At 39.8% G+C, this 11,886-nt stretch overlaps 4 protein-coding genes and 1 non-coding gene across 5 annotated transcripts in view; 2 read left to right on the top strand and 3 right to left on the bottom strand.

Annotated features, from left to right (window-relative positions):
- The window catches only part of LOC145705533 (26S proteasome regulatory subunit 6B-like), a 49,598-nt gene that overhangs the window by 13,929 nt on the left and 23,783 nt on the right, over positions 1 to 11,886 (bottom strand). The window lies entirely within an intron of this gene.
- LOC145702030 (GTPase-activating protein and VPS9 domain-containing protein 1-like) overlaps positions 1 to 11,886 on the bottom strand; it is a 93,101-nt gene that overhangs the window by 74,951 nt on the left and 6,264 nt on the right. The window lies entirely within an intron of this gene.
- TRNAD-GUC (transfer RNA aspartic acid (anticodon GUC)) lies at positions 1,906 to 1,977 on the bottom strand. The gene has a single exon. It is a non-coding gene; the product is annotated as a tRNA-Asp (tRNA).
- LOC145705439 (MAM and LDL-receptor class A domain-containing protein 1-like) lies at positions 3,528 to 5,589 on the top strand. The gene is made up of 3 exons (XM_081782919.1): positions 3,528 to 3,564; positions 3,767 to 4,078; positions 4,232 to 5,589. Exons 1-3 carry the CDS (start codon positions 3,528 to 3,530, stop codon positions 5,587 to 5,589), a joined length of 1,707 nt encoding a protein of 568 aa, XP_081639045.1.
- Positions 5,683 to 7,076, top strand: LOC145703495 (chymotrypsin B-like). Its single transcript, XM_081780859.1, has 4 exons — positions 5,683 to 6,154; positions 6,213 to 6,498; positions 6,545 to 6,624; positions 6,666 to 7,076. The coding sequence occupies exons 1-4, from the start codon at positions 6,013 to 6,015 to the stop codon at positions 6,968 to 6,970; spliced, it is 813 nt and encodes a 270-aa protein (XP_081636985.1). The 5' UTR covers positions 5,683 to 6,012; the 3' UTR covers positions 6,971 to 7,076.

Here is an 11,886-nt window from a genome sequence, read left to right as displayed (position 1 = left end):
CTCCGGTCCTGTACTCAACCGCAGCGGGTAGAATCGGCCCCAGAACAACTGCGTTCCAGAAGTAAACGTAGAAAGTTTCCGCTCGAGCTGGCAGCAAACAGTGTGGCAAATTCACTCGGTAATTTTCTTTTCAAGACAATGATAGATTCACCTTGAATGCGGAAATCTGTTTTGAGTATAAACTCCGCCAGGGCGATTTTGTTTTTGTTTCAGCAAAAATGGCCGAGATCCAAATTCTTTAATAATTATAATTTCATTTTGTAATTTTACTTTTGGAGGTTTTTCAAGAACAACTACAACTAATAAACACAATTTCGAATCATAGATGGCGCTGTTTTATCACGGCCAATCAGAACGCCAGGAAAGAAATTAGCCTTTTTTGATTGGTCGAAGATTTTTTCACGGAATTCTCTAGCGCTGGTATTTTCGTGCTAGAATTTCTAGCGAATTATTAGATGATTTTTTTATTTTTAGATTTTTTGGATCTTGAGAAGCGTTAATTTTAATTTGAGCTCAAATAAATTATCTAAGAATAGAGCGCTAAATCAACCTCTTTTTAGAAATTTGATCGTTATATTCTATTTCGCTTAGCAACGTAAAAATTTAATTAATGATATCCCAGCAAGACTGCATTATCCTAGATTCGAACGTTTACAGTTTCCATATCTGAGTCCCTTAACTGAGGGCTTTTTGTAAGAAATTTTTTACCAAATGAATTCCGGTCCAAGCCCCGGAAAGAAACATTTGTCGGGCCCTTTTAGTCGGAGGGATTTGGACCTCCGATCCTCTCTGGGCGGAAGACTTTGCTCGTTTGTTGTCATTCAAACTTGCGAATGAAATAGAAAACAGTAGATTTATCAAACGCTCGCAAGAATAAATTGCTTGAGTCAAAATGGAACGTTTCTTCAGTAATTCAATAAATCAAAAATGGTTACTTTGCAAAGTGGGAGGAGCCTTAGAGGATCTTGTGTAATCGAGGAAATCCGTCGAGTTTTGAGGGACAACCTCAATTACAAGCGCGATTGTTTTGGTACGACATAACTAATGACGATCATTATTCACTGGTGTTGTAGATGAAAACATCAGGGCCGAGAAAGCAAAACCTGCCGACGCTTTTTCTCTTTTTATTGCTGTGTTTTGAGAAACTCAACTGATCTTGGCCGAACAAATTTAATATTCAAATACGACTTTGGATTACTTTGGTACATTAAGTTTTGTTGCGATTGAAAACTGACTGACGCAATCAACAAAGAACAGGCACTGTCTGTCAGCCACTGTAGCTGCATTTGATCTAGCAATTCCAAGCTCCAATTCTTGCTCTATATTTTAACAGAAAATACGAGTTTATACATAAACTTTCAAAAAGGAATCGATTCGAGTCATGAGATAATTACAGAATCAGGCGATATTATTATGTTGTTAAAATTTCTTCAGGGATTGTGTTTCTGGCGTGATGAGTAGAGTTTCCGACGTTTGACGCACCTTGCTGCGGAAAGTGTAAACCGATCGTTCCGAACGATGCGTCTGCGACAGCTCGTCAATCGACAACGCTCGGTCGATGAACTGCGGAGCTTGGTTCGCGGCGAACGCTGAGTTCTTTGACAAAGTTGGGTACGCAGTTGGATAAGGAGGAAGTGGCTCTTCTTTTGAGGGACAGCAGCGGTTTCCAGCGACGCGGGAATAAACAATACAAGCTAAAATACAGTAAAGAAGAATGTTTCTGACTGCACTTACAAAGAAAAACGGCGACGAGGGTAATAATCATGACAATAATTAAAATCGTATCAGTTTCAATATTCAAATCTAGCTGGATGTCGGTCTTTACGTTGTCCACTCTCAGAATTCCGGCTGGTCCAAGCTGATAATCGTCTTTTCATGATAAAAAAATTGAAAGTGAAAAAAATTCTCCGTGTCGGGGAATCGAACCCCGGTCGCCCGCGTGACAGGCGGGAATACTCACCACTATACTAACACGGATGGGAGAAGGACTATGTAATAGAATATATACAATAATCAATTTGCTGCCGTTGGGTTTGCATAAGAAGCTTTAGTTATATACCGGTGAAAGCAGACTCAAATCCGGGGTTACGCCGCCAGTAAGGCCCTCCAAGCTTGTGATTGGTCGATGGAAAAAAGATGTCTACAGGGGTGGAGACATGTTTGAAATCCCTGGTAAAGGCTTGCTTTCACCGGTATTATCATAACTTATGATTCATAGGTTATAGGAGCGTTAAAAGTCTTGACCAGCCCATATTTTATCATTAAAAACTCCTCTTTATTGAATACTAACGACCTATTCCAGATTGCTCTGTTTTGGAACCATGTTTGCAGCTTATAATTGATGTGATGTATAACCAAAACTACATAACATACATATAGAATTTGATGTTGGTGCATCAACTGCTTGATCTTGTTGTCAATTAAAATTAATATTATGTTGTGCTCTCAAACTTGCATGCTTCATTCTCCCGATCATTTAAACTAATCCAAGAATAAATTGACCACTTGATCTTACCGTAGATATTTCTGGAGAAAAAAAGCACAAAGATTGTTTATCATTTCCTGAAGCGCCAAAGTCAGCGTCTATTCTTGTGTTCATCGTCATTTTTCCGTCCAACATGTCTTTGCTTTCTTGGTATCCGTCGTTTCGGACTCCGTATCTCCCAGTAGGTCCGAAAGAATAATGATTTTGGCACATTTTAACTCGATTTTCTTCCTTTTTTCTTGTTGTTAATTTCTCAAATTGTTCAATTGAAAAAGTCAGGTTCTACTACAATCGTCAAGTAATCGTAAAAACTGTCGAGAAAGAAGAAAAAATAAACGTGATTAATTTTCTGCCGTGGTCTGGTGAGTCGTAATAGGTACTTGGCTGATAAAAAAAATTGGGACCATTGTTTCGCCAAATCACTTTCTTGGCTGAGGTCAACGGCGAAATGGATAAACAATTCATCGAAATTTGGCATTTACAAATTTATTTTCAATGGTTGGTTTATTTGAGACAGTTATTTTTTGAAGATATACGTAATAGTGGAGACTACGAACCAACCGTTGTAATGTAATTTATAATCTTGACGCAAAAAATAATTTTCTACAAATATTCAATTTATGAACATTTATAGAAATTTTTTCTTCACAACTGTTTCATTTCAAAAAAGTGATATCCTCCCAACCCAAATTGGTCTCTTATACCGTCAAAAATATCCAGCTGATTGGTAAAACCAGAAGGCCGCAGATCGTCGGTCGACTATTTGTGATCTGCCAGCTTTTCCGAAGCAGATTTTACAAATTGACGGTTTCATCGTCTTTTATCTTCAGAAATTTACTCGATTCTGCGGTAGATGAAAAATTTGATAAAAAATTAATCCGAAGAATAATTGTTTATGATAGTAAAATATTTTTATGAAGACTATGAAGAGAACGTAAAAACGCCCAAGATTTTAACACTTTTTACAGCCTTGTCGCCAATAACGAGCTAATATCTCTCGTAAACCAAGAAGATATGTTACTTCAAGGGATAGAACTGACTCATGAAAGGACAAAAATTGCACTTAGAAGCGCATGGAGGTGCTTGGTGGAGCCGATTTACGTCAGCGGGCGGCGTTAAACCGCCAATTTGAGAAATGAAACGGCGCGTTAACGACACCCTTTCGACATAACTTCCACCTCATCCTTCGCGTATTTAACCTCGGCGGCCGCTAGAATCGATTTAGATTTTCAATGTTGAGATTTTCCCCTTTTTTTGTATTTTTGCCAGTCTTTTCTTCAGAGAGAGTTTTTCACTGCGACTTTGAAGCTGACTGGTGCGGGGCAGAAGACATTCCCGGCGACTTCCTCCTGTCGGAAAGCAATACAGACACTCCAACCCACGGCACTGGCCCTCAATTCGGCGATCACACATCCGGAAATGGCTACTTTATTTTTGCAGAGTGTTCCTGGCCGCGCAAAGAGGGCGACAAGGCTGGAATCGTCGTAAGAAACTTATTGTGCTCAACGGGATTAGGAAATGTACAAGGCTATCTAAGCAGAAAAGGAAGTGATGCCTCGGCCTTCCGTGTAACAAAGAGGGCTAGTAGTTACGGTAATTTCTCAATTTGGAACGATGATGAAACGCTGGGACAAATTGATGTCAACAGATCGGTCAAAGAAGATTGGGAGTTTTTCGATTTCGATTTCGAAAATGACCCGGATGAAAAATTTGAAATAGGGAATGGGCCCAAAGATTTTTTTCTAGGAACGAAAGTGGATTTTCTAAGTCACGTGACATTTTTCCGCCAATTTGTAATTGCTGTTTATACCTTCTGTTGCAACATAATTGGGGCCAAAAAAGTGTTCGAGTTTACATGTAATGGACATCTGGGCGACATCGCTCTGGACGACATAGCTGTAAATTGTGTTGACGAAAACAAAGATACTTTTAAGGACGAGGAACATAGTCGTTTACCGGCAAGACAAATTAAGGAATACAAGGATGGCTCAGAAGAAGCCTCTTCTTGTCAAAATGAGCAGACAAGGTCGCTGAGTTGCAATTTCGACGATGAACTTCTGGATTCAGACGAGTGCGGTTGGCGAGTCACTGGCCTAACCCGCTGGGAGGGAGAGACTTTTACGCCTGGGACGGGGCCAAGTGCCGCGCAAACTGGATCTCATTACGTTTACTTGGAGTCGTCGGACCTCTCTCAAGGGAGCCTGGAGTCTTTTAGCTTACAAAGTGGGGCATCCATTTGTCTTACTTTTGCATATCACATAAGGGCTCATAAGAAATCGTCGTTGGAAGTGACAGCGAATGATGAAGTCATCTGGCGATCTTCAGGAATCTGGAACGAAGAAACCAATAAATGGAAGAAGGCCCAACTAGACATTTATATGAAGAAAACCGGGAAGATTAAAATAAGTGCTGTCGCGAAAAGCGTCCAGTCTGATATTGCAATAGACAGTATAAAAGTTTCAGGGTGCCCGTGCAATTATGATGAGGACAAGCAATCTGTTTTGAACTGCAATTTCGAGGAAGAAAAGTCAACTTGTGGATTCACTCCATCAAGTTTCATTAAACTACGTAAAGGAATTCTCGTTAACCCTTTTGGCAAACTAACTTCGGCGAAAAACGAAGACTCTGGTTGCTTGAGCATCGTGTACAGAAGCACCCAGGATAAAATGAAGCTTGCTGCTTATGACAACAGCTCGAGAAAGAACCGGCTTGTCTGGGAGACGACGCAGAATACACGAGGCGCCTGGGTCAAGGAATCTTTCAACGTTGGCAAACATGGACTGACGTTTAAAAATGAGCCATTAGATCTTTCCAATCTCTTTGGAACTGGCTACGAAATACAATCGACGAGTTTCAACTTTCTCCCTTGTCCTGAAAAAGCCGAATGCAACTTTGAATCCGACTTTTGCAATTTAGAATACTCGGAAGCGGAAGACAAAGAACTGATGCAAATTGATTTTTATGGCAAAACAAAGAAAGGGGTGCACTTGGAATACGGAGAAAGCATTGAGGGGAAGAATCATTGGCGAGTCGGATGCCTCAAAGTTTGGAACTCGGCGAGAGGCGTTATTTATATTCACTCTCAAGGAAGGGTTCATTTTTGACAGAAAAATATAAGAAGCTACAGAAATAGGGCGAACTAAAAATTCTAGCATAAAACCCTAACCTTTGATTGACCCAGTTTTTCTAAGTAGACCCGCTCAAAAGGCCGACGTCACAAATCAACTCCGTCATTTTCGCGTCCTTGGCAGCTCATTCAAACGACATTGTATGCCGGATCGTATCAGATAAAAGCAGAGGATTACTCGCTCATTAGCTCCGTGAGCTTGCATTCTGGCCCGTGTCTTCCTTGCTGTCAGAATGACGGAATCGGACAGCTGTGGTCTAAGTGTCGCAACGGACAATGCATCGCTTCTGATGACCTCTGTGACGGCTTCGACGACTGCGGCGACGGATCAGACGAAGCAGACGACATTTGTGACAGGAGTAAAAATCAATGCGGCGTTTCTGAACTGATACTGGATCAAATGTCCTCTTCATCTGCTAAAAGCTGGGAAGAGCTGCTCAATTTGCCTGGATTAGGAGGAGAAGAAGGACCTCGGCTAAAGTTGGCGGGAGGGCATATCGGGCGAAAATCGCAGTTTCCTTGGCTGGCACTGATTTATATTTGTATGACTTTTAGTTGATTGCGAATGAAAGCAGCAGATATTTCAAAGAATACTTTTAGTTTATAAAGGAGAGCAAAAAGTCTGCGGCGGTGGAATTCTTGACAATAAGTGGATAATAACAGCTGCTCATTGCGTTCAAAAATACGACTCGATGGAAATCGTTCTTGGAGAACACGACCGGCTCCAAGACGGAAGAAACGAGCAAAAGTTCCAGCAAGATATCGTCGTCACCCACGAGTACTACGAGCACAGATCTGGGCGATCTCCCAAGAACGATATTGCGCTGATAAGGTTAAATGACGACATCATCTTTGACGAAAATGTTCTTCCAATTTGCTGGGACACGTGAGTTCTTACTGATTTACTGTCGTTGATGGTGTTCTTTTTAAAGAGGGTTCAATGTCGGATTTACCGGCGACGATTGCGCAATTGCCGGCTGGGGTTACACTGAGAATACCATCGATAATTCGGGTATAAAATCGCGCTTTTTCGATCTTTTGAATTATTGATAGTTATTCAACGATATGGTGCGATGCAAATTCTTGAAAAAACCGACTGCCAAGAAAGATGGAACGGGACGGAAATCCCCGAAAATACAATCTGCGCTGGGGAACGATATCAAGTCTCTGCTTGCCGAGGAGATTCAGGCGGGCCACTGGTTTGCAAAGGCCCTGACGAGCGATGGCATCTTCGAGGAATCGTCAGCTTTGGCAGGGGAAAATGCTCGACTAGAAGTCCTCTGCCGACTGTTTTCACCGACATTCCTAAGTTTAAAAGGTGGATTTCTCAAAGCATCCGAGACAACGCATCCTGTTGAAAGCCCATTAAATCTTGTTAATTTGTACACAACTGTAAAATCAGTAACAGCTGATTATTTGATTTTTATAACTGTTACCAACAGAAATATAAAAGACTTAGCACCTTTTGACTACCTTGGCCATGCCATGTTTATGACGCATTTGAGGAGAGCAATAGAGAAACAGTGGTAAATAAATCTAGGACAGGGCGTCTTAAACACTTTTTATAAGGATCTTATAAAAAGCGAGCGACTCGGGCAAGATGATGAATATAATGGGAGACGTCAGCCCTTTCTTAGAGCTCATCATTTGGTGCGTTGCGCTGCTTGTTGTCATCTGCACCGTCACAGGTTGTTATTAAAATGTTTAAATTTATGAACTTGCTATTCAGGCATCGGGCTTGTTCTTACTTTTATTGGAGGAGTCTTGACTGAGAAGGTTTTAAGGAAAGGTACCGTGATTCTTCAATGAAGGATTTCCTTTGAATTAAAAAAAACTCAATTTGAAAAATTGAAATTATTTTTCAAGGTTTCGTCATAAATTGACCGGCTAAAAAACCCGCATTTTATGAATTGAAAGATATTCAAAGAAATCGAAATATTCAAAATTTTGAATATTTTATTGGTTCTTTGTTGAAATTATTAGCTGGAGATAATTTCAAGTACCTTTAAAAAGCAGCTACGAGCCTGTACCACTGACGCATCGGTATCCGACGAGTCAGTTTTGAAAAGTCAAACTGCGCAATCGCTGTTTTACCGTGGAGCAAACCGTTTGGTAGTACCAAAACATAGCCCCTTCGAACCCTACGCGCTTGTTCATCGATACCCTACTGAAGCTTGGAACCCTTGAGAGGGTGTCAGAGTTTAATATCGAGAATTTGTTCTTTTCTCTTCCATACTGCCGTGCATTTATTGAATAAAATATGAAAAATTAGAAGGACAGCTGTCAGGAACTACTTGTATAAAAAGAGGGGAGGATTATACTTAGAACTGATCAGAAATCCTTAGTTGGAAATGAATATTCTTGTTGTTTTGTTTTGTGCAACAAATGCCGGGAAATTTGCAGGAATCGGTAAGAACACAGCAATAAGAGATAGAATTTTAAAATCGACTCAAAATTTAGGATCGTACATGAATCGTCGTGGGATTCCAGCAAAAGAAATTTCGGTCTCGGGACCTTTTTATCTCCTTTGTACGATGATGTGTACACAGTGGACACATTGGACCCAACTAACTTAGAATACGACCAACCGACCCACAAGCGCGGAGGAGGCGATTTCAGCGCTCGAAGCGGACCTCTTGTTGCCTGGTTCAAATGAGATTTTTCACCTTTTTTCGATTCTCCATTTTATTTTTTAACTGTTTGGTGTCTTTCTTTCATGTCGAAGCTTTTTTCCGATAAATGAATCTTAGAACAAATTTGTCTTTCACGGTAATTTACTAGCAACATTTCTTGTTGTCCTTTATTTTCAAGCAATTTTTAACGAGAAATTCGAATTGAACAGTTGCGGAAACAGAAAATAATGTGCAAATTTGAACTTATAAGGAGCTTTCGGATGCTTTAAGACTTCCTATTCCCGACTCTTCCCAGGATTGACTCTTGTCATTTGATTTGTCTAATGAGGTTTATGTTAATTTGTGATTGATGGTAATCAGGTTGCTTGCCTTTATTAGCCGAGTCGTGACGTTCCAGATGATTATTAGATATTTGGGCAAGGCCGATTGTTCTGGGCAGTTGAGTGTCCGAGCTAAACGGATTATATTTTTGTCTGGACGACTACGAATCGGGAGCAAACCTTCTTGGCAGTCGCTGGGTGACTGGAAAGCAAATTTGTTGAAGCCGTGATCTCCAAGTTTCGGATCCCAAGTTGTTTGGGGACTTCCAGCAACTGAAATATGCTTGAAAAATGCTACAAAATAGATGCCTTGTAGACAATTTTAGGCAGGTCATCTATTGTAATTAGAAAATCATCTTGTTCATCATCAAAGATGCATAATCTGGACCTTCAACGATGATCATTGACATTTACTGCTCTACACTGACATATATCCATTTCTCCGCCACTGTATATTCAGTATACGATGCCGGTTTCACGAGTTAATATATGCGACCATACGGTTTTTTGTTTCTGTTTTTCGCTTCTGTAAAAACAAAATGCGAACCTCCACCAGTCGCGTTGACTCTTCTCCGGCGTTGCAGGAATTGTTAGCTGAAAATATATCTTTAGTTTGTGCGTCACAAGCTCTGTCTGTCAGATTAACTGACGTTAATAAGAGGTCCAAAGGGGGTAAATTAAATGTATCAACGTCCATATAAGACAATTCAAATAAATTCAAGAGAAATGAGGGCAATATTTGGTTGGCCTTTTTGTAGTAGCATCTGAAACTGACCGTTCTTTCATTTCTTGATCCAGCAAATTCCCGGACAGCGCGGCGCAGGGACCGTTGGAACTCGTCATTAACAAATGCATAAATCACAGGATTCAGAACAGAGTTAATGTAGCCCAAATAGATCTAAAATCAATTATTCTTTGCATCGGATTTTTTGATGCTCCTTCATCAAATTATCGAAAAACTAAGAAAATCGAAAAAATAGACATGACAAGATGAGTGTCTAATTTGAACTTTTGATTCTCCGGAGAAAATAATGAACTCACTGATAAAATGTAGATCTCCTCGAAAAGGCCTTCAGTTGCTTTGATATTCGCCAAAAAGCAGCAAATGTAATAAGGCGACCAGCTTAAAATGCAAAATTAATAAAAGCCCCTCTTAAAAGCATCCTACCAAATGCAGTAAGTTCCGATGACAATGAGAACTCTAAATGTAACCCTTCTTTCGTACATTTGCATATTTGCTCGTTGAGATCTTCTGCCAGATCTTCTGACGCGTCTTACGATCAGGCCATACATAATGATCACGGAAAATAATGGCATCAGGAAATTGACCGTCACCATCAAGATAAAGTACTCTGTCTTTTCGCCCCACTTGTTGAAACAAACTTCGAGGCTTTCGATAACGTCCGTTTGCATGTATGTTGGCACTGTTAGAATGTAGCTTTTCAAGGTTCGATTGACACTTTCAATGTTAACATAACACGGGTTTACGGTTGAGAAACTTAAAAATACCTTTCGAACCTTTCCTTACGAGCCAAATAACAGCGCAGACAAACCAGGCTTGATTAGACGTGAGGGGTCTATTGCAATGAATCTAATCCACGGTTCAAATTCGAATACAAAAACAAGCTTCAGTTGCTGATCTGTAATTTGGTTGTTGACATGTATTGGAACCGTGTCAGGACTGCTCGATCAATCGAAACGGCAATTAAACAGAGTGCAGATGTAAGCTGGTGGCATTGATCAAACTTCAATTTAAATCAAAAGAATACCGATATATTAAATATCATATAAGTTTATGGAGCAATCATGAAGCAATTATCCGATCCATGATCACGAGTATTAATATACAAAAACTTGAAAAAAATCCTCTATAAGGTGATTTAATTCCTTTCCGAGACAGTCATCTTGCAGAGGGTCTTTCCAAAAGTCCACTTTTTATCCACATGAAGAAAAGAAATAAATGGCGAATCAAAGAGCAAAAGAAAATCTGCCACAGCTATAAAATTTTTTTAAGAAATGAAAGATTTATGAAAATTATTTGTAAGAAAAGCGTTCAAAGATTTACATGCAGCTTACCCAAATTGAATAGATATATGTTGGTAGGCTTCTTCAAACGAGTGTGCTTAACGAGGATAAAAAACACCAACGCATTTCCCAAGAGACCGATGCCTATCAATCTGTTTGAGAAGACAAGTTTGGGACGCAAACGAGTTCACCTGATATTGAAAGAAAAATGCCAATAACGAATCGTTTAATAAGAAAGTTCTCTGGCTCGTCATAAGAAGGAGAAGCATCTACGCTCTCAATAAAACAGACAAGTTCTTCGCGGGACGGACAATCCAAGTTTGTTATCTTGAATACAGATTTATTTCAATTCTTTTCGGATCAAGAAATTATATCTAGGGAGCTGGCGAAAAGCGACAAACAAAAGCGAAGAAAGCCACAGTAATTGGTGCGACAATTTTCAACCAATCAAAATGTTGCATTCACCTTGAGTGCCAATCAGATTTCAGGGAAAAAATGTCGCAAAAATACTTTTTTTACCGCAAGTTTTTGTCGCTCCCCACCTCTATCCGATTTATCCAATTGACCCATCAAAATTGATCGGACTAACAAACCTTTAAATTTGTACAATCAGTCGTATTCGGAATACTCTTTTCGGGATAACAAACTTTCCACATACAGTTCATAATATCTGGATGTTCCACTTTGAACGCATCCGGAAACAAATAATTTTCACAAGGGTCATCAAGGCTTAAAAAAGTTTCATTCATCTCCATTTTAAAAACAATATTTTGATATCTTATTATTATGAAAATAGCGGCGGTATTTCGGTGCATTCCGCGCTAAGCGTTTTTTCGGCGAAAATAGTATTGGCTCTTGAGCGCCTTCTTCTGAGCAATTTCGACGAAAATCAGAAGAAGGCTCTCCTCTATGTCATCAATTACTGTCAGCTAAAATCAAATTATACCAGTTCTTGCGATGAAAAATGCTTAGCAAGTATTTCAAGAGTATATTTATCTTGTAACATTTACTTTTAGTTTCTCCCTAAAACCTAACCCTAACCTGGGGGCTTCGCCCGGGACCCCTCTTAAATAAAAGTACTTAGTTCCTACCCCTAATTAACCATACAAGATTCTGCTAATTTTTTGAATAAATATTATTTTTAAGTAATCCACAATTAATTCTAATTCCGACCGCATACACTGTCATACAAGGCCAAATGCTTCCCTGCAGGCATGTCGAATCTATCAATTGCCGGATAAATCGCCGGTGAAGTTCTAATTTACACTGTAGCTCAACGATTGGCGCATTTCCAGA

This window comes from Oikopleura dioica, chromosome PAR (genome assembly GCF_907165135.1).
Source record: "Oikopleura dioica chromosome PAR, OKI2018_I68_1.0, whole genome shotgun sequence".
In the NCBI taxonomy this organism is placed as follows: domain Eukaryota; kingdom Metazoa; phylum Chordata; class Appendicularia; order Copelata; family Oikopleuridae; genus Oikopleura; species Oikopleura dioica.
The sequence above is the reverse complement of the archived record's forward strand: the minus strand, read 5'-3'. Positions and strand labels throughout refer to the sequence as shown.